At 43.3% G+C, this 23,396-nt stretch overlaps 1 protein-coding gene across 4 annotated transcripts in view; it reads right to left on the reverse strand.

The window, feature by feature from the left end:
* The window catches only part of LOC148005168 (uncharacterized), an 86,205-nt gene that overhangs the window by 53,423 nt on the left and 9,386 nt on the right, over positions 1 to 23,396 (reverse strand). Inside the window, exon 5 of one of the 4 annotated variants that reach the window (XM_087554936.1) lies at positions 20,804 to 20,931. The exons of 2 other annotated variants lie outside the window; for them this stretch is intronic. In XM_087554936.1, the coding sequence (XP_087411062.1) occupies positions 20,804 to 20,931 (128 nt within the window). Of the gene's footprint in view, positions 1 to 19,144; positions 20,932 to 23,396 lie in introns of those variants that run through there. One more of the 4 variants, XR_015622312.1, reaches the window with a different exon arrangement.

The raw sequence follows: 23,396 nt of genomic DNA on the forward strand, positions 1-23,396 counted from the left end.
GAGATCCAACATCCTCTTCTGACAATATTGACAGAAGTAGTAAGAATACTTTCGGTGGTAGGGGTAGGGCAAGCCACAGAGTGTGCTCTACACTGCAAATTCAGAGCATTCTCTACTTAAAGATGACATGGGCTCCAGCTTTGTCCAGGTCTGGGGCATACAAAGCAGGTCTCTTATGTAACTTAGAGCTCACCGGTTCCAGCCAGTCTAACCAGCTCAAGAATCCCTTCTCTTTCTAGGTGCTGGGATACAGCAGCCCCATAAGGGCCTTGGTTTTTATTAAGCACAGGGGCAGGGGTCCAGACTCTGGCCTTTGAATGTGTGAAACAAGCAAATTTATCTGCTGAGCCTTCTCCCAGCCACACTCATCTTTAACTGCAAGCCTTTAACTGCATCCCTTAGCATGGCTGGGACTGGCAATCCCACCTGAGAAATAATTCTAATTACAGGCACTCACAGAAGTGCATGCCTCTCTCAGCTAAACTGTGAGACAGTGGACTCCATCCAAGTCTCTGAGATATACAGGGAAGATGAGGTGGGGGGGACTGTGATTTAGGGGGGACATTTCATTCAACTCTTCCTCTGCACTACGGAAGTCCCCCATGAATTGTCAGTTTCAACATTAGCTCCTTCAGGTCTGCTTCGTGAAGCTCCCATGTGCAAGTGCTTTCAGACACATGCTGTCTTCAGTCTTCAATCTGTCTTTTTATGTTTTTAATACTCCCACCTAAGACCTACCATGCTCAGCAGCTAGAAAGACATACGAAAGCTTGCAGTCATTATCTCCCAAATGAGAGAGACAAGGACATGTATGATTATTACAATAGCAGTCACCCCCGGCTCGATGTCTGATCACAGTGGTGTGCCTGGAATAAACCCTATATGAAATCACAACACTTCATTTTGCACGGTCTCTTGCTGGGAGTCCTTTTACATTTAGAGATAGCCAGGGGGAACTGGCTCAGGCCTCACTGCCTCCCCAGGGGTGGGGGAAGAGTATGTTTGCTGCTCACTAGCTGACTCTCACTGTGGGTGAATATGCCGGTTCCCTTGTCTTCAATACAACCCTGTGAGGTAGGCATCATTATAAATGTCAGAGCAGAAATTGCGAGTCAGTCTTACACTCAGAACTTTTGCTTTTGTTTTAGTATAAGGTCTGGAATGGAGACTTCCTACATGGGGTTGGGGTGGGTGATATCAGACTGATGACTAGATCTTCAGTTGCTTCTCCCATTGCAGGCAGTCCTCATACCTTCCTTTTCAGGCTTGTTCAGTACCCCCTCAGTGTGGTATGGATATAAACTGTCCTATAAAATGTTCATTATTGAAGTCTTGATCTCCAGCTGGTGGCATTATTCAGCAGTAACTGGTTCATAAGGACACAACTCTTATTGCTGAGTTAGACCATGATGGATTTATCATTATGTGCGGGACATAGGTCATTGGGAGCATGCCTTTGAAAGATGTTCTCTTCCTCATGCCTGCTTCCTCGCTGCTGTCAAGCGAGCAGATTTGCTTTCTCATGCCCGTCTGCTATGATGAATGATGAGTCAGGCAATAGAGGATGAAATCTTCCAAACTCAAGAGCTAAAATGACCTTTCACCCTTTTGAGTTTTAATCTCAGCAGGAAGCCATGTTCTATTTATACATGTTCAGACCTCTGCAAATGGAGGCTGGAAAAAATGATTTCGGGGTTGTGGAAGACTGTGGAAAATCGAAACAGCAGAATGTCTCTACCACTTGATCTTTGAAGGAAGTGGAAGCTGAAGTATATTGTGTGTGTGTGTGTGTGTGTGTGTGTGTGTTGTCCATGTATGTGTGTACAAATGAGCTTGAATATGTTTCATGCTCTCCCTCCTTAGAGCTCAGAAAGTGCCTACCTGGAATCCCCAGCTTTCTTTGCTTTTCCAACCTGCACTGAGACACACCCACTGTCATAGAAAAGTCTTCATTTCGGAATGGCTCCAGAAGTAGGGGAAAGAGGCAGAAGAGATAGATGCCAAACGCGGTGCATCTCACATTAGTATGGCCCTTCAGCTTTTGTTTCCAGATTCTTTATTCTAAGATTTCAAGGGGAAAGTATGCAGAATTCTCAGGTGCATGTTCAGGGAAAAACCAAACCATTCCGAATCAGCAGGATGAATAGGAGATGGCCAATTCATTATGCACAGACTAGTCCGTGCCATTTCATTTACGCTCTGCTCTTGAGTGCAGAGCTGCTGGATTCTAAGCGCATGTTCCTGTAGGAGCATTCACTGCAGCCCCAGTGAAAGCAGCCAAAGGATGGGGGCACATTTACTTCTGCATTGAAAAGCCCACTTCTCTACTGTAAGGAGAGGGTGAGCAAATGAAAGTCACCAATTATATAGAAAGAACCTTATATTCTCTGAGGCTCAGAACTGCGTGGCCATGGATTGTGTCCAGGTAGTAGTGCCCTTAAGGTGTACACAGTAAACAATCTGCACAAGTGTAGGAAGCGGGGAGTCAGCCATATTCAGCCTTAGTCATTATTCAACAACGATGCAGGTGAGTTTTTCCCCATTCTTCAGAGAGATGCTGAAAGATGATTTGATATAGCAAAGGGAAAATAAGCTGTGTGAGTAGCCAGATCAGGTTCAAATCCAGGCAGAATAGTCTTAGATGAACGGACTTGGCTCTCTGAGCATTTGTCTATAAAATGAAGATTACAAGTTGAAGCAAAGAGAAATGATCAGTGCTTAATCCGTGTTCACTCTGAGTGTGTGATCTTGTGTGTATATGGTTGGTGCCATGAACAGCCATTATACAGCACATTACAGAATGGCTACTATTTGGCACATTGCAAATGGCTACTGTATAGCACATGACAGCCATCTTTTACTCATTTACTTATTTGGTTTCTCAGAAATTTGTGGGGGAAAATGGAGATTCTGTCTCAACCCAACCCATAGACCTTCTTTTATACCAGTTCTGGAAAGCTTGAAGCTTCATTTCCAAAACTCTCTTTGCTGGCTGAGACTCAGTTTCTAGTTGGCCGGTTCTGAGGAAGGTTGGAGGTGGATGTGGGCATGTAGTCTACCTACTCAGTGCTTCAAATCCCAGTGTTTGTGGGACATGCCACAGAGACCTGGGAAATTGCTATAGAATTACATAATACTGTGCCACCAATGCACAGGGGTTGAATAGTAACTACATGTGGGCAGATCATGGGGAGCATTGGTCATGCTTGGCTTGTGTTCTCTAGGTCAGAACTCTGTTTTCTAACTCATCATTCTCAGATGTATCCAGTCTTAGAGAATGGTGAAAGGCTTACAGATGGCTCAGCTACCATAATCGATCCCCAAGCAAATGGGCATGTGAACCTTATCATCGTGTACCTATTTCAATTCCTGTTTCTTTGAAATTTAGCTCCAGGACTTGAATTTCTCTCCTTATTGGCAACCACCCATTTTCTTGAAGGTTATTTACTTCTATGCCTGATATAACAATGCTGTAGCTAGGAAGGGACAATGGGCTGTTTGCATTGACTGTGAATTTGATCATGTTTTACAGGACAATGTCACCTCAACTAATCAGTCACACATAGCTGCACTTTCTCTATCTAAATACCAGACACAACCATGCAAGGAATGGTGACAGGAGGGAGGAGAAAAGTCCTTTGAGCCCATTTGATGAGCAGTGACTTTTAATGTATGCAGATGTCTCAAGACAGAAGCTATGACAGATTGTCAAGACTAACAAAACCCAGAGAAAATTAATATGAAGGAGGAAAGAATTATTTTAACTTGTGGTTTCAGAGGTTTTAGCGCATGGTTACTAACTCCAGTGTTTCTAGTTCTGTGGTAAAGTAGAACATCAGAAGTGGGATGCAAAAGAGCAAAGAAGGTTCATCTCCTGTGGCCAGGAAGATGGAGACTAAGATAGGAAAAAGGGAGAAAGGGTAAGAATCAAGAAGTAAATATACCACAATTTGTTCACTAATGACTATCACTCTATACATAGGACCCACTCCATAAAATTTCACCATCTTCCAATAGTTCACCATATTATGAATCTATGAACGGATTAAACCACCATGAGATCAGAGCATCCCTGTGTTAAAGACAATGCCTTTAACACAGGAACATTTTGAAGATATACCAGGTTCAAATGCTACCAGAAGTCTATAGTACCAATCTTGGTACTACCAGTAAATAAATATTCTTCAAATATCAAATGTCTCTGTCTGTGAGAAGACAACCTTAAAATATTTTCATGCCACACAGACTTGACTTCACAATCCTGTCTCAGGCCCTGTAAGCCTTGAAAACTTCAACTAGCTATTTACCCTTTAGAGTTCTTGACGTCCTTGTAGGACACCTCAAAACAACTAACCAAGCTATTCAGAAGAATCACTTGAGGCCACACAGCAGATCCAGCCTCAGATACAAGGTCAGTTCTCACCAAGCTTGGTCTTGTTCATTTCACTCCCTCGTTTGAGACTGGGATAGGCCAGTTGGCTTCCAGTCAGAGTCAGTATGATGAGTGCTCAATTCAACTGTCAAGTTTTCATTTTTCTTGTTAAATTAACTTGAGGGCACAACTTAATGCCAGTAGAAATAGCATTTAATAAATAGATACTTGCCAAAGATACCAATTATTATTTACCCCACAAGACATAAAATGAAAACTTAGTCATAATCTACCTCACAGAACCTCACTGTTGAAGAGATCAATTCCCCAACTATGTCCAGGCAGAAGAAAAAATACTCTTGAAAAACAACTTAAAGGCTGGGTGAAAAACATCAAGGTCAGAAAAACGGAATTCGAATTGAGCCTTGAAATCCTAGAACCTAAGCATTTATTCACACAAATAATCATGGAGAGAGTTCCAATCCTTATTATAACTCAGTACCTCTCAGGCTTTCTAACAATAAAGAAATATTTGGCCTCTCAAATAGCTGTGGTGCTTTATCTAAGATAGACATTAAATAAGAAGAGGAGACCAGACAATTCTGAAGCTCCTATCAGTTAAACTATTTTCTTCATGTTTTTATTGGACATCTACATTTCAAATGTTATCCCCCTTTCAGGTCTCCCCACCAAAACTCCCCTATCCCATCCTCCACCCTTCCTCAATGAGGGTGCTCCCCCATCCATCTACCCATCCCCCCACCCCCTCCTGACTCTGTGCCCTAGCATTCCCCTACACTGGAGCATCCAGCCACACAGGACCAAGGGTCTCTCCTCCCATTGATGTCTGAAATGGCCATCCTCTGCTACACATGCGGATAGAGTCATGGGTCACTCCATGTGTACTCTTTAGTTGATGGTTTAGTCCCTGGAAGCTCCGGGGTGTCTGGTTGGTTGATATTGTTGTTCTTGGGTTAAACTCTTTAATGTTATGGGTATCTACCACTCCTGTGTCAGAGACACTGAGCACCCATAGCCTTGTTTCTCAGCCAAGATTTTGAAGTGATGAAAAAAAAAAAAAAAAACCCAAGGCCACTTTAATAATGATCTGCCTCCTCCAGGCTAGACTGCTGTGCAGGATAAGCGATTGTAGTGGAGAGGAGAACAACCCAACCGACAGACATCATGAATCTAATAGACAATGCATAAAGTGCCAGCTATTGACCTGAGAAGCAAGGACACAGCTAAGAGGGAGACTGCATTCTTTACCTTTGTAGGGCTTATTGTAGAGGGCCGCAATAACATTCGCCACCACAAGATGGCGCTGGCTTCCACTGCACCCCATGTGGAAGGCCAGGATAGCTTTGCCATTACAAGATGGTGCTGGCCTCCGCCGCGCCAGCCAACTTCCTTTCAGGAAGTTAACTGTGTGCGCATGTGCAAGAGTGCCTTCATGCCAGGTCTTGCCCACTCTGGGGCGTGCCTAATGAGATCATGGGTAAGCGACCAATCAGGTGTGGATGCGCCGCGCTAGGGTGTATATAAGCCGCGCCATGCCCTGCCCTCTCTTTAAGATTCAATAAACGTTTTAGCTGCAGTAGGATTCGTGTGTCCCCGTGTATTCTTGCTGGCGAGATAGCGCGGGACAGCTTATATCTGTGTGAAGGAAGACAGACAACAAAGAGGATAAGTTCCCAGAGTGTGCGGGGTAGGTATTAGTGTACTATGCTAAGATAGTAACAGCAGAAAGATCTGAGCAGCATGAGGAATGGGCCATGCAGTTCCTGCAGCCAGAATAAACTGTGTTGAGCAGATGAGGACAGCAGTAAGACCAAGCAAGAGGTCCTGTAACTAGGACTAGGGAGATAGCTCAGTAAGTACCTGCCCTGCTACAAAGAGGATAGAGTTGTTACCCTAGAACACAGATAATACGAATCATGGTAGTGTTTTTTAATCCCAGCACTTCGAAGGCAGGGAGAGGAAGGTTCTCAGGGTTTACTGGACAGCTAGCTTAAACAAATCAGCAAGAGCCAGAGACCATCAAGACACCATGCCTCAAAAACAGGAAAAGTACAGAGCAATTAGGAAGGAAACCCAACATGAATCTCTGTCCTCCCCATACACGTGCACATATACACACGAAGAGGTACACATACAAGCAGGAACACACATTTAAAGATCCCATGATAACCCAAATGAACAAGACCATGACACCAAGACTTTTGACCAGAGGAACAAGAATAATATGCAATCATGAAAGTTATAAAAAAAATGGGGTAAAAGAATGAGAACTCAGCAAGGTATAATGGTTCACACTTATAATTTCAGGACCTGTATGGCCAAAATCATAGGATCACTTTAAATTAAAGGCCAGCCTGCATGATGGCAAGAAACGATATCTCAAGAAAACAAATAAACAAACAAAAAATCGTGATTTAAATGGTAGATATTCTTGACTTCTTGGAACTACTATAACAAAGTGGCCTGGAAGTCTTCAGACTTCAAAATATTATCAGCTCCTAGTTTTGGAGGCCAGAAGTCTGCAATCCAGATATTCTGTAGGCTCCAGAAGAGGAGTCTTCTGGCCTTGTCCAGCTGCTGGTGCTATCCAGGGATCTGTATATCCATTGGCCTAGAGATACATTACTCCAGTTTCTGCATCTGATGTAACATGCTACTCTTTCTGTGTCTTTGTCCTGAGTCTCTTTCTTTCTCATGAAGTCATAGTCACTGAAATAGGTAGGGCCCACCTTAATCTACTGTGACTTCATCTTTACATGTGCAAAGACCCTACTTTCGAATAAGGCCATACTCATGGGATTCTAACATATGTTTTTGAAGATCATAAGAAACATTAACAGTGGGCATGATGCGAAATAGGGAATTAAATACAGAAACATGGAGATTAGACAGACGTCCAAGTGGGAAATGTTAATTGGAGGTCATTGCTAACTAGCTAGTAATTAAAGCTGTGGGTGGCATGACATCATGAAGATCATGAAGTGAAAGAAAACATGGGCTGAAGCTGAGAGCTCCCTAGATTTTTGGAGTCAGGAAGAGGGGGATCTAGCCAAAAAGAGAGAGAGGGGAGAGGAGACAGAGTGCCTAAGAGATGGCTCAGTAGTAAATGGCATTTACCACTTTTGCAGAGGACCTGAGTTCCCAGCACTCACATGGTACCTGTAACTCCAGTCCAGAGGGGATCCAATGCCTTCTTCTGACCTCTGCAGATTCATACACACACTTGGTGCACATATATACATCCAGGGACACACTTATACCCATACAAAATACAATAAACAGGCATTTTAAGAAGAGAGAAAGGCAGAAATCATAGACAATGGTGTCTATTGGGAGCCAGATGAAGACAGTGTTCAAAGGATGGGAAATGATGTGCAGAAAAGAGCAAGATATGGCCAGAATCTAAACTGAGAAGAAGGACTTACTGCCATTAAAGCCACTTATAGGAAATGACATAATTCTAGGCAAGACAGAGGAGCTTTGCATTCCTCAGAACAGTGTCTTAACTCAATTCAGCAGATGTTCAGTACATACCTTCCAAAGAACCACAGCACATGTCTGGTCTATAAGTCAGATGTCGCTCTCAGAGAACAGGAAAAATGCAGTGGAAGCAAGTCATGGACCACCATGTGAGGCTTAGAATATGTGAGTAAGTCTGAAGTTATTAAAACAAAGAAGAAGAAGAAGAAGAAGAAGAAGAAGAAGAAGAAGAAGAAGAAGAAGAAGAAGAAGAAGAAGAAGAAGAAGAAGAAGAAGAAGAAGAAGAAGAAGAAGAAGAAGAAGAAGAAGAAGAAGAAGAAGAAGAAGAAGGAGAAGAAGGAGAAGAAGGAGAAGAAGGAGAAGAAGGAGAAGAAGGAGAAGAAGACGAAGAAGAAGGAGAAGGAGAAGGAGAAGGAGAAGGAGAAGGAGAAGGAGAAAGAAGGAGAAGGAGAAGGAGAAGGAGGAGGAGGAGGAGGAGGAGGAGGAGGAGAAGGAGAAGGAGAAGGAGAAGGAGAAGGAAGAAGAGGAGGAGGAGGAGGAGGAACAAAAACAACAACAAAAAAAAAAAAACCAACAAAAGCCAACAATAGCAACCACAACAAAACCAACCAGCTGCGACTGACTTGGGCAAAGATAGAAGACACCTGACATGAGGGTCTCATTGGAGAATCACTGTGTTACAGTGAATGGTGGGGAAGGTAACAGACTCCTCCCATTTGCTATATCCCCACAGCAATGTCCGACATCTGCAGCCATGGGAGTCTACAGGTTAGTACTATACTCACACAACAGTTCTAGCCAGTTGCACGGAAAATAACAGCAAAATAAACCAGAATTCGCCAGTATCCCCACCTGTCTATTTTTTAGGATAGAACTGGAAAGCATTAAATAATATGTGACAATAATAAGCATCAACAATTAAAAGTAGAAACCCTCGTGCTGTAAAAAGTTCTTCATTTAGTCTTCAAAGTGTTCTTTACTTTTAAGAAGGAAGGTGTCCCATTTAATTACACTATCTGTTGGGAAATGGTGATGATCTCATATTCTTGGTAAATTCTGGACCTCTAATAAAGTGCACCTTCCACCAAAGTGAAGTCCACCTACCTATCTATGTCTGTGCCCAGTGTCAGACGATGAACCTGGACTTCAACGATGCAGTACCCCTTGTTTCCTTTCAGTGCAAAGTGGATTGCAACTCCATAAAGGTCACTCCTGGGGTTGATGCTGGAGTGATTTACATCCCTTCCATCAAAGGTGATAGAGATGTCATGGGGGTCAGGGATCAACCTCTCTGGAAAGATTCTCCTAAGCCAAGGATACTTGCTGGATTCAGTTCTTCAGCTTTCAAGGAGCAGCCAGAGATTCCCCAAAAGTATTCAACCCTCTCTCCATCTGGGCTTCAGAGTGTTGCTCCTGATCCACATCCAAAAGCAAATAACTGCATGTCCGTCACCACCAGTGCCCTGACGAAGGCAGGGAATCATAGCTCAGTGGTCACCACACATGAGCCTCTGTGCTCCCTCCTCCGCATTAAGGAGGAATGAGCTGGAACAGAGGTGGGAAAATCCATTTGCTTTTCTCCTTGCCTGACCTGTAGCAAACATCAGACTCATGAGGCCTGGACGCTCTTCCTCTACTCAGGCATCCGGCCCAAACCTGTCTACTGCTTTCTCGCGTCCAGGGTCTTGGCAGGACATTGCTGCAGCTGTGAAGATCTAGTCTAGAAGGCAGTGTGTCCTTTGCATTCAGCTTTGCTCTGGAGACCTTCAGGGTTTAAAAAGGCTTTCTCTCAAACCACTATGCTCCCCCCCCCCATTCTCTCTCTGCAGACTCTTAGTAAGCAATGCACAGAATCCCTGTGCTGCCTGAAAGAAACTGAAACAAGAATGTAGCTCAGGCATTGAGCGCTTATCTGTACACGGGACTCTAGGCTCCATCCCGAGAGGAAGAGGGAGATGAGGAAAGACAAAGGAAGGGAGGAGACACACAGAAAGGACAGAAAGACAGACAGAAAGAAAGGAGGGAGGGAGGGAGGAAAACAAGGAATTAGGAAGGGAGGAAATGGAAAGATAAAAGGAAACTTGACAATCCATCAATAGCAAAGATGGAAAAACAAAGAGGGAACTAAAGAACCTGAAAGTGATACAATGTTTGAGGTTTTCTCCTAACGCGGCACTTCACGTCTCTGCCTCAATTCTTTCTTCAGACAGTGAGAATACTGAGAAGAATGGCTCCCTGCTCCCTGTCCCCTGTCCCCTGTCCCTGTCCCCTGATCCCTGCTCCCTCTCCCTGTCCCCTGCTCCCTGCTCCCTGCTCCCTGCTCCCTGATTCCTACTCCCTACTCCCTGCTCCTTGCACCCTGATTCCTACTCCCTGCTCCCTGCTCCCTGCTCCCTGCTCCCTGCTCCCTGCTCCCTGCTCCCTGCTCCCTGCTCCCTGCTCCCTGCTCCCTGCTCCCTGCTCCCTGCTCCCTGTCCCCTGTCCCCTGCTCCCTGCTCCCTGCTCCCTGCTCCCTGCTCCCTGCTCCCTGCTCCCTGCTCCCTGCTCCCTGCTCCCTGCTCCCTGTCCCCTGTCCCCTGCTCCCTGCTCCCTGCTCCCTGCTCCCTGCTCCCTGCTCCCTGCTCCCTGCTCCCTGCTCCCTGCTCCCTGTCCCCTGTCCCCTGCTCCCTGATCCCTGCTCCCTGCTCCTTGCTTTCCCTCAGCATCTTTTTCCTTGGTCTTATTATATCTCAGCTCCTCCTGGAGGTCCTCCCGGATGGTGATGCCTCCTGCTCTTCCCTCTTCAGATAGATAGATACACCATAGTCAGATAGATAGATAGACAGACAGACAGACAGACAGACAGACAGATAGACCATAGTCAGATAGATAGATAGACCATAGTCAGATAGATAGATACACCGTAGTCAGATAGATAGATACACCATAGTCAGATAGATAGATACACTGTAGTCAGATAGATAGATACACTGTAGTCAGATAGATACACCATAGTCAGATAGATAGATAGTCAGATAGATAGATAGATAGATACACTGTAGTCAGATAGATAGATAGATACACCATAGTCAGATAGATAGATACACTGTAGTCAGATAGATAGATACACTGTAGTCAGATAGATAGATACACTGTAGTCAGATAGATAGATACACTGTAGTCAGATAGATAGATACACTGTAGTCAGATAGATAGATAGATACACCATAGCCCAAGGAGTTGAGACTCATAAAAGAAAGGCTCCACACTCACAGGATAGGAACAGACACCCAGTGCCTATTTGCCCTGAAAACCACATAGGCTGAGGCACACTAAAACCCATAGTGAATATTAAAAGGTCCAAAGGTGGCAGGATCAAACAGTCAAAAACAAACAAAAGGGTAAAACGAGTGCACTGCAGTTCTCCTAAGTCACCTAAGGACTTGAGTACCAAGGGTAGCACCGTCTGTCTTCTTTTTTTCTTTGTGTATGTTTATGCATGTGTGTACATGTTCTTGTGTGCGCAGGTGCACCAGTGCATGTGGTTGCAGGTGGACAGGTGTGCATATGCATGAACGGAAGATTACCAGAAATAATTATCCCTGTGTTGGTCCACTTGCTTTTCTTCAGACAAGGTTTCTCACTGGCATGGAGCTTGGCAAGCAAGCCATGGTGACCAACCAGGGAGCAGGAGCTACCCATCTCTTCCTCCCCAGTACTAGGACCGCACGTGTGAACACCACACCCACCCACTCTTTTTAAGTAAGTTTGGGGGATAAAACCCAGGTTTACCTATTTGCAAGGCAAGACCTTTACCAAGTGAGCTCTCTTGGAAGACCCAAATATCTTTTTTGTGTCTTCCTACCTCAGCAGTCAATGTCTGATAGCATACACATATCCATCCCTGCACGGGGAGCTAGCCTGAGTCTCCTGCTGTAACTGGACACTTTACCTCTACTTCTCATTAACATTCACATTCTTATTACAATGATTGTAGTGTAACTGCAACTCCTTACAATAGGGAACGCACAAAGGTAGAAGCTGTGAGGAAATCACATCACCCACCAGTCAACACGAGTTACATCAGCCCTGCTCTGTCGCAGCAGCCGGGGTGGGAGCCTCAGCTGGAGGCCACCATCACCCTGGCTTGGAGCATTCTCCCCATATTCTGTGATGCTACCGTGACAGTCGCTACCGTGTTTCCATAGCAGGCACAGCAAACATGTGTAAATACTTTATTAAAATTAAAAAAAGAGAGAAGCCCAGCACATGAAGTGAAAGCTGTTCTCCTCTGATTGACTTTTCAAAAGCTCCCTAGACTGCTTCTGTGCAGATGTTTCCAAGATGATTGGATGCAGAGGGCTTAATTCATAAAAGCAATAAAATGCCGCTTATTGACTGAGCAGATGAACAAGCTGAGGGGGGATAATTTGGAGTGCTCTTACTGGAAACGCTGCGAGGAAACGTAATGATAGTGGAGAGATGGAGTCTTATTAGCTGTGGTAAATATATTTTCCCACAGAATGCTTAAGAAATTTCAAAATAACTAGAAAAACAGATTTTCGGTTCTGCTGACTTTAGGACTAAATATGTGTAACTCTCCATCTCATAAACACATGTAATCCTTGATCTGCAAAATGGAAACTACGTGGGTGAGTTTCTAGTGAGATAGGCAGAGCCTAGGACTTGGAGTCTGATAACCGGACCCCAGCAGGAATCCAAGCCTGACCCTGTCTCCATGCCTGGAGAGGCAGAGTAGTCGCTGGGCCCTGTCTACAAGCAAAATCTGAGGGGATAAAGATAGTTTATCGCTGTGCCTTTGTTGTGACTCTCGGAATGATGTGTGGGGAGCTGAGTTCTTCAAAGTATCAGTTTTCCAATAGCAGTATGCTGTCTGCTGGGCAGGAAGGGAGCAGGGTCCCTCCTATTGCTTCTCTGGGTATCGGACTATACAGGAAGATTTTAAAGGAAGGGTTCACTTCTCGAGCTTTGAGATTCTGTGCTTGCAGAGCAAACTGGTCATCCCTATCTGTCCTGCAATGGTCCTTAAAAATGAATCCAGTGATAATTGTGAGACTCCATCGCATCAGTCGCAGAGAAGCTGCTCTTGCCGATGCTGTCCCCTTTGTTCCAGTTTCACCATCAGTCAGTAATTGGATAATGTTTAACTCTTGGTATGTCATACCTCCAAGGACACGGATGATTTTATTCATCCCAAAAATGTAATCATCATCGACAAAATGATGGTTAGATAAGCATGGAGCCACAGGGGAGAGTGCGTTCTGACAGAAGCAGTGTAAGGGTTTAACTTCCAGGACCTGACCCAGGAAAGGTCCAGCCACAAGACCTAAGTCTGCTTAGTTTACAGTGGTGGATGTAGGACATAGAGAAGATTCTGCAAATGTTCTGCAAATGGTGACTCTGTTCAATATTATATCATCAGTTGGCAGCAATCCTTTCCAAGGAAGACATCCTCACCCCCTGTTTTAGCTTGTCATTGGCTGTCGCTGCTTTTGGTCCCTGATGCCCAAGATTTATCATGCCAGGGAAATAAGTCAGGAATCCACCTATACTCCTTCCAGTGTCAGGCCATGGGCTTCACTGGAATGGTGGCAATCAGTTTGGGCACTGAATGGAAACAATATGATTACATGACTATATGATTAATTGTCTCATTTTTTCCCTGTTACTGTCACAAGACACCCAAAATAAAACAACTTAAGGGAGAAAGGCTTTATTTGTCTCATGGGTCCAGTACATCATGACAAGACAAATCATTTTACACCCAAAGGAAGGACTGTGACATAGACAGCAAATGGAAAGAGGCACCTCCTACTCTATATCTCGGTTGAACAAAGAAACACAGGTATAGTCAGCCATAGATGGGTTCATAGTCACTGAGTGATAGAGCTGTTCTCTGAACCAGACACCTCAGTCATCCAATTTATTGATCTAGTTTGATTTTGCCAGGTGCATGCTGTCTGTACCTGAGACACAATTTTTAACTGAAAGCCTGTCTGCACCTTCCACTGGGAGTGTAAGTTTGGGTAGGACATGAATTCTTTGGATCTTTGATTCCTCTTCTCTCTGCTGTGACTAAACATGAGATGTCTTTCTTATAAGAGGTTCCCAGAAGAGCAGAGGGTCTTGCCTCATAGATCCTATCATCTATAATATCCTAATAAATATTCATTACTTTCCTTACATTACACCCCCCTAATGCAATGCAGAACACATTTTACTGTTAAAAACATATTTCTGCAGGACTTTCCTGGTAACATTTTCTGAGGAGATATGAATAGATATCTGCTCGCCTCAGAGAGGATACGAACGAAAACCAAAGAAATGTGTCTGCTCAAGTCTAGCCAGGGGAGTCAATAAACTCACTCGTCTTACTCATACAAACATGGACAGTTTGGGAGGCAACTATACCACCAAAAATGGGTCCTAGGAGTGGACAGGGTCTCATGCAGCTCATGGGATCCCCATATAACACACTTAAGCCTCTCAATTCCTTCTTGCGTGTCAATGGTCTGTATCTTGTGATAAGTTAGTGTGATAATCACACGGATACCATTTCAAGAAGAATGAAAAGTGGGATCCCATACAGTATGCTCAGCTGGAGAGTGACAGTGTGCACTTGAGAGAGCAGGTAATCATTAGGTTGCTCAAGGCCTTGCACAGAGCAACATGAAAAGGTACCTCCTTGCTCTTCCCTCTTCAGAATCCCATGACATGCTCTGCATCTACATCTGTTGTTCTCCACAGAGACAAAGAACAAACATCACTCAATAAGTAAAGGTAGAGTGGATGGATGATAGCATGAAGCCTGTCCATGTAGTATTAGAAAAGCCCATGAGAAAATCACATAGAGAAATAAGACAAATACTGATATGATTGCAAACAGAGATTGATAGCAATTATAGTGGAAAACACATTGGGGAAGTCCTATCATTTTCCTTTTTCTTGGACTTACCATATTGAACTTTCAGGGATACTGGTCCTTAGTAAGGGACAAATGACAAATCCTGGGTTCCTACATTCCAACTCAGGAGGTAGACAAGTCAAAGTTGCCCGACTCTTCCCCAAGACTTCTCATTCACTGCAGTGTGGGGCATACAGGCAGATTAGAGAGGGTGGAGAAACTCTGGAGGGACTTCTATCAGGTGAGGGTCTGACTGATGGGGTATCTGCCATTTGCAGCTTATTGGGAAAAGCAAATTTCCTCAGGTGGCGTTTTTTTCATTAATCCCAAGTCATCCGGTATCCTTACCACACAGTAAGCCCTTCCACCTAGTTAAGGGGAATAGTACTGCACTCGGTTGAGCAATTTAATCCGAGCTCCATCTCAGCTGTCAACCACAGCTGTTCCAAAGCAGCAGCGTGTCACTCATGCCTCAGTTTATCCGTACTCACTAGAAGGGTCCAATGACCCTGACCCAGAACTTCAGAGCAGACAAGATTGTAGCAGAGGGAATAACACTGATTCCCTGCCAATGTCACCAGCTGTGCACACTGTTCCTGAGCTGGGGAGTTGGGTACCTGAAAGAACTGAAGCGAGGGGGTGACTATGACTGGCTTCTAATACCTTTGAAGCTGAACAAAGGCAGGAAGGGAGATTTGAAATGGGGTGCCAGTCACAGCCAGAAAGCAAATGACAGCTCCTTCCATCCTCTTTCCTAATTTTAAGCAAGTAAAATGAAAAGCATTGGGTACATTTAAATTCTTTTGAAACTATTTTCCTGCATTTTGCCTTGTACAGAAGTCTCCCTTGGGTCAAGCACCCTTCTGCTAAATTCCACCTGGTTACACTGCTACACTATGAATATTCATCTGATTAATATTTCTGGAACCATGAATTAGTTTTTTTAAAATAAGATCTATTCAAGCACAATAGGGTAGTTCATTTATGAGATGATAGCATTGTGGGGCCCGAGTGGTCTACCAACAGGGCTCCTCTCTCTTGCCTGTGCTCTTAAAAGCGACAAGAAAGAAAGAAAATCATAGGTCAGCCTTTCAAAAATGCAGCATTTCAAACATGACAACCACAGGAGAACAAAAGAGAGAGTATAATGTACCTTTCTTGAATGAAGAGATGGCTGGTGAATTTTAAAATACCCTTGACTCTGAGTCGGTTGTTTTCAAAAGTGTGGGATGAGACAACTTGTCTCCATCGTAACCACTAGGAAAATGCAGCAAGCATCATATAATTTTTCAAGAGTTGTTAGAACAGATTCAGAGAAAGGGCAGATGGGCAGGGTCATGTGATGATGGGGGGTATGGTTAGAGAACACAGGACTTAAAGAAGTCTATATCCTTTGTGCAGCATTAATTCTAATTCTTCTTTCCCTAAAACTGTATGTCAATATTAATGTTTATATATATCACAGAGTCATATGCAGGTACATATTGTTATATATATGGTTATATGTCATTTATGCATGAGCATGTATATATATGCACACAAATCATTTTCGATATCGTTGTACTTAATGCACATTTATGCCTAATAAATAATGATGTTTTGTGTTATGCTGAGGGCCAAACTTAACTTGAATTTATAAACCGGTGGTGAATTCTGTGCAGATTGCCTAGAGAGCTAACAACTACCTACACTAAAGAGCCCAGGCACAAGAGTTTTACCCCAATCCTGTTACCTTAGCCAGGTATCTGGACTGAAAAGAAACCATCTCATGTTTAGGCAGTGGAAAGACTGTTTTAAAAATTATCCAGAGAATCCCTGACTGAGAATTACCTCAGAAGAAACTAGCCTGAAACTTATGGGTTTGATTTAACCTGTGTGGGGAAAACACACACACACACACACACACACACACACACACACACACACACACACACACATGCACACATCTATCTGAATTTACTGAACAGACTAAGGTACAGCCCCAGGCCATGGTCTCCCTAAGAGACTGAGACCTGGTAACAGGAATACAGTAAGAAATGTCTCATTCCCCTTATGTCTTACCACCATCAGACAGACACCTGGGGAATGATAGGAGATTATATGGGAAAGCTGAGACATAATTTAATAAGAAGTCTTTATGGAAACTCAGACAGCCAAAAGTAAGAACACTTAAGAAAATGTCACAGCTACGGGCGTCAGAGGCCTGAGGCACAGCCTAACTTCTCCACAGACAACCAAAAAACCCCATTCAAAGGGCCTAACTCTTTCAGCTTCTTCTATATGCAGTGTCATATTGATCTTTCAATAAAAGTGTAAGGTATGTGCAAAGACATAAAAACACAGCTCAAAGCACCAAAGCAAAGGTTGGAGCCAGACTCAAGTGTGGCAGGTTGTTAAGACATCAGGCTAAGAAGTTAAAATAACAGAGAATGCCAGGCAAAGCTATCAACAGAGAGAACATTAGTAACAGGTGGGGGTGGGAGTCTTACATAACACTCAGCAGTTAGAGGACCCAGATCCCTGCAACCACATGGTAGCTCCCAGCTAACCTTCTTCTGACCTCTACTGCTACCAGGTACACATGTTTTCTACATATAAGCATACAAGTAAAACACTCATCATGACATATAATAAAATAAATAAATATAAGCACATTTAATGATAACAAGAAGACAGAGGAGTGGTATCTCTAAATAAATTGTATGTGCTAGAAATGCAAAACATTACAACGGAAACATGCTACCTTCAGGAGAAAAAGATGGCCAAGGAAAGATCGGAAACCTAGCATCTTTATGTTAATAGATACTGCAATGTCTTCATAAAAAAAAAAATGTGTAGCCCAGGCTGGCCTTGAACTTGTGATCCTCCTGCCTCTGCCTCCTTCACCAAATCCTACCGGCGTGCACCACCACAACCGGGAAGCCCTTGGTCCTGCTAAGACTGAACCTCCAATGAACGTGATTGTTGGGGGGAGGGCGGTAATGGGGGGAGGATGGGGAGGGGAACACCCATATCGAAGGGGAGGGGGAGGGGCTAGGGGGATGTTGGCCTGGAAACCGGGAAAGGGAATAACATTCGAAATGTAAATAAGAAATACTCAAGTTAATAAAGAAAAAAAGGGGAAAAAAAACAAAGAGAAAGAGAACAGCAAAAGATGAAGGTAGAATGTTCCAGAAACATGCAGACATTACAAAGAATGTGGTATATTTAAAACAGAACTGACAGCAAGAAAAAGAAAGAGAAAGGATGGTCTGCTGGCTAGTTTTATGTCAACCTGACACCAGGTACAATCATTTTGGAAGAAGGAAACTCAATTCTACTATCAGATAGCCTGTAGACAAATCTATGGCCCAGTCTCTTAATGATCGATGTGGAAGGGTCTACCCACTACATGTGGTACCCATTGTGGGTGATGCCTCCCCTGGATAGGTGGTCCTGCCAAGTATCTGAAAGCAAGCTGTGCAGAGCGAGACAGTAGGCAGTGTCCCTCCATTGCCTCTGCATCAGTTGCGACTTCCAGGTTCTTGCCTTGAGTACCTGCCCTGACTTCCTGTCGGTGGACTACAATGTGGACGTATAAACTGAAATAAACTCTTCACAAAAAGCTTCTAGTCGTCGTGGTGTTTTATCACAGCAGTAGAAACCCCAACTAAGACAACTGGAAAATATTTAAATCAGTAATGACTGAGTCATTCCCATAATTGATATAAGACATCAAACAATAAACTCAACAAGGAATATAAATACAGATCTATGCCAAAAATTAAAAAAAATATATGTCAATAACCACACGTCTCATATTCAAACTGGAAGAAATTAATATAGGAAAGAAAATCAAGGATAACAACTTTGTTGGATTTTTTTTTTCAGAAAACATGAAACCAAGAAGAGAGATGACTAAACTATCCTGTCAAAAAGAGAAGGAAGGAAGGAAGGAAGGAAACAAAGGAAGCAAGGAAAGGAAAGGAAAAGACAGAGGAAGGAAGCCAGCCTGTCAGCCTGCCTGAAGAGAGGTCAGTGTTCCAGTGTTTAAGAGCATGTACTATTCCCACAGAGGACACAGTTCCATTCCCAGCACCCATGTCAGACATCTCACAACCACCTGTAACTCCAGGGGAATACGATACTCTCTTCTGGCTTCTGTGTGCATTTGTATACACACACACACACACACACACACACACACACACACACACTCACACACACACAAACACACACACAAACACACACAGACAAACACACACACAAACACACACACAAACACACACACAAACACACACACACACACACAAGCATGTGTGCATACTTCTGAAGGCACTCACATACAGCTACAAAATAAAATTAAATTTTAAATAAGGAAGAAGAGAAACATCCATGAAGAACTACATTTGCACTTAAATTATCCATCAAAATTACAAAAGAAATAAGTCCTTTTGTGAACCAATGAAAGATGTAGAAATTTGTCCCATGCAAACTTCCCTTAAAAGAAATATTTATAGGACGTTTTTCAAGGAGAAAGAGATGAGAGAGGTGAAGAACTCATGGCTCCCCATAAGGGAAAGAAGACAAGGAGGACAAAAAACTGAGAGCAAATGGTGTTACTTGTTATCCTTGCTTTCAGTGGACCTAGAAGATAAGTATTTGATCAACACAATGAGAATAGTGTATTTTACCATCCTTGGTTGTGGATGAGTGAGGCGCATGCCAGGACTTGCACAGAGTGGGAAGCTGGGAACACTCTATTACCTCGGTCTCAGACTTCCCTTGAAGCCCTGCAGTGTTGAAAGCAGCTACCCAGGCTATAAATATGTGTGGCAAACTCCACAAAATCCTTTAAAGGAGCTGATGCTGAAAGTCTGTAACAGACCCTTTCTTGGCATCCATGTGTGGCATGGGCATAATAAATATGTGAACTACGAATCTGTCAGAAACCTGCAGATTGCACAGTGAAAGAATAAGCTAGAATGTGTGTAATCTAAGAAATGAATATTAAACTAGATGACCTAAAGTTGTAATTTCAAATCCCAAATTAACCTGTGTCTATTACAGGTTTCTCACATGACCTTCTGAGGGGAAGGAGAACTTGCCTGAATTACCCGGACATGTGATTGGACTGTTTTGGACTAGAAATGATAAAGATAGAAAAATTCCATCAGCCTGCATATGTGATTGTGTGATTGTATATGTGTGTGTGTGTGTGTGTGTGCGCGCGCGCGCGCGCGCGAGCGCAGATCAGTAATAAGATTAGAATGCTAGAATGAACCAACATAGGTTATGTGAGTGTGTGAGAGACTGCCTGTTATCCACACAGATGCACAACAGATATCTACAGACATGGTATGTTTCAATATAAATACATATATGTATAATGTATCTTCAGTCTACTGAGAGGACTTCAAACACCTGACCTTTAGATTTTGGTTTCTAAGAATCTGTCTGCTCTGAAAGGAGTCAGGACTCTTCCAAGAGACACCTGACTCCAGGACAGGAAGCACAGAAGACAATTGTGGAGCTTGCCAGAGTGGTAGGACACAGGTGTATGGAAAGTGATAGGATAAGAAGCAGAGAGGGTTACATGAGCGGATCTGAAAGCACTCACATCCCTGAGGTCGGAACCCTTTGAGCAACATGAACAAAATTACATTGAATCATGACCCACAACAACATCAATAGATGATCAAGGGAATGAAAGAAAGGACGCAAAGCCTCAGACAGCACATGCAGGGGTCTCCCGTCTAAATGCTGTGCCCATTTGCAAGACCTCAGGAGCCATCTCAGCACTGTGATTTGAATTGTTCCCAAGGTCAGTGTATAGAGGGCATTTGTAGCTTCATTATAGAGGGACCTGTCAGACTCATGCGTGCAGACCAAGTAACAAGACACAATCCTACCCTGAGAAATACACAAACAGTATCTGACCATCCCCCATCTGATCACCAGGTTTGTCAAAAACCACTTCACAGGTAACATAGGTTGGTGGGAGGGAAATGTTAGCCTAAACTCCAACCTCCCACTACATCTGAAACCTTAGCTTATAAAGATGTGAGGAAGGAGGGACAGGATTTTTGACCGTGTTTCTTCTCTCTCCAGCTCTCTGCTTCAGATGATGAGTCTGTGAACATCCCACCAGAGTGCAAGATATCTTGTTTCTTAGCTGCAATACAATTTCACAGAATGTGGAAATGAGCAAGCAAGAAGAGCTATTCAATCATCGTGTCTGCTCCCTGCTGGCATGAGACTGTTCCCTACAGTCCGTTTTCCCCTGCTTTGCTGATTTCAAAATGGCTCGAGCAAGGAGGCTTCCATCACTTCCCTCGGGGGACGTTTTGGTGGTTTAATAGTCCTCGCTGCTACGATGGCTTTCACTTCCCATTTGCTCAGTTCTCCTTTGCTTCATTATATCCCTGCTTCCCTAGCTGCGCTCCTTTGGCTGTGTGCCCCCTACACACCCTGATATTTACAGAGTGTCATCAGCTAGTCATCCCAGCAAAGAGTTCTGTCCTTTAAATCTGGACTCTGAATCCCAGAACAACTCGGGGGCTCCTTTGACTGCTCTTCTGGGCTTCCTTAACAACTATGTGGTTTGCTGTCAGCCAGCACCAGAGCAGTTTGAGCAAAACTAAACTACTTTATCAGGACTCCATTTGTTTCTGAACTCTCTGCTCTGCTCTTCTCCCTATTGTTGGCTGAAAACAGGGTCTTTGCTGGTCATTTCCAACACTTATTCTGTTACAGGAATGCACTGGGAAAAAAAAAACCTATGCAAAGGATATTTTTACATTTTTTTAACCCCTAAACCAGCATGCCCCAGTGTGAGCATGTGACAAAAAAGGAGTAACGGTCTGAAGACAGCAAGTTGGCCTCATAAGAAACAGACCAACATTTTAGGCTTCCAGAATTTCCCTGGAGGATTTATACACTCATGGTAAAGTGCATTATGTTTATTTTAAATAAAGTACTAGGTGTCAACAGTTACGAATTTATACCTAAATCTGATGATTTTAAGATTGTCATTTGATATTAGATATATAGCTGTGGTATTTGTATTCATTTGTTCCATTGTGTGATGGCTGGTTTCATGGCAACTGACAAAAACTAGAGTCACCTGAGAACCACAATGAGAAAATGTCTCAATAAGATTTGTCTGTAGGAAATGGAGAACTGTTATAATTAGTGGTTGCTGTGACACCACCCAGTCCATTGTGGACAGTGCCATCTTTGGGCAGGTGGTCCTTTGTAAATCGCTAAATGACTTGTGTATAAGAAAGCAAACTGAACAAGCCTTGGGGACAAAGTCAGTAAGCACCTCTCCTCCATTGCTTCTGCATCAATTTCTGCCTCCAGATTCCTCACTTGGGTTCCTGCCCTGACTTCCTTTGAGGATAGCCACTGAGATAGGGAAGTGGAAATGAATACGAAACAAAACAAAGAAACAAAAACTATTTTCTATTCAAGTTGCTTTTCGTCGTGGTGTTCTGTCACAGCAGTAGAAAACCTAACTATGACACCTGGGGGTTAGTCCTTGGCCTCCTGGCAAGGATGAGGAGGTCAGAAGAATCAACCAGGCGCATAGCTGAATCCTGAATGTCTATAGTCTTCCCTCCATCCCAGTGATACCGAGAGGTGCTGGGAACATTTCAGATTTGGGGGGGAATGTGCAATAATTTTTTGAGGAACAATTTTTTATGTAGCATATTTCGTCAGTTGCCAAAATACAGCCTAGAAAAGACTGAGACTAAAGTTTCTAATGTTTAAGACCTTTATAATTATATTTTCATTCTAAACAAATATTTCATTTCTCATTTTATTTGGGGTTTTTGTTCTTGTTTGAGTGTTTTGTTGCTGCTGTTGCTGTTGTTGCTGTTTTTGTTGTTGTTATGGGTGTTACTGACATACATGCTTGTGTGCGCTGATATGTGCTCCCATGTATGTGGGCATATATATGTGCTTGTGTGCAGAGGCACTGAGGTTGGCAACAGGTATCTTTATTGGTCTTCTCTGACCTCTCTCAATTTTATTCATTGAGACCGGGTCTATTGGTTGAATCTATAACCAGATTAGGCTAGTCTAGGTATCCAGCTTGCTGGATGCTATGCTCTGCCCCCAAATTTAAATCAGTCTGGCAAACCAATCTTTGGTTTTCATGTGTTCATAACATGAATTTTAACCGTCAAGGCATTCCAGGCTTGGGAGAGGGGTTGAGACTGGACCCTGGCTGACCTAGGCTTTACTATGTATTTCAGGATGGCCTTTGAACTCATGGTGATCCTCCTGCCTCTGCTTCCCAAGTACTGGGGTTACAGATTACCACCATGGGATTACATATACCACCATATTTGGTTCTTTCTTAAATATGTTTTGTAACACAAACCTTCTTTTAGTTGTTTCTCAACACGTTATTCAAGAATCATTAAAAAAATTGGTATTTCATGGATCAGACTTTGAAAAATATCTCATCCTTCAAATCTAAACTACTTTCCTTACTGTAACCTAAATCACGTGTTCATTTTATTGTTGTTATACAAGGAGGTTAAACAAATCATCTTGAAAAGCTACATGAAACTTGAAAAATGAGAGTTCTCTTTCCTCCATTACCAACGCGAACAAATACACCATGAC

The sequence above is a fragment of the Rattus norvegicus genome, chromosome 6 (assembly GCF_021556685.1).
Source record: "Rattus norvegicus strain SHRSP/BbbUtx chromosome 6, alternate assembly SHRSP_T2T, whole genome shotgun sequence".
In the NCBI taxonomy this organism is placed as follows: Eukaryota; Metazoa; Chordata; class Mammalia; order Rodentia; family Muridae; genus Rattus; species Rattus norvegicus.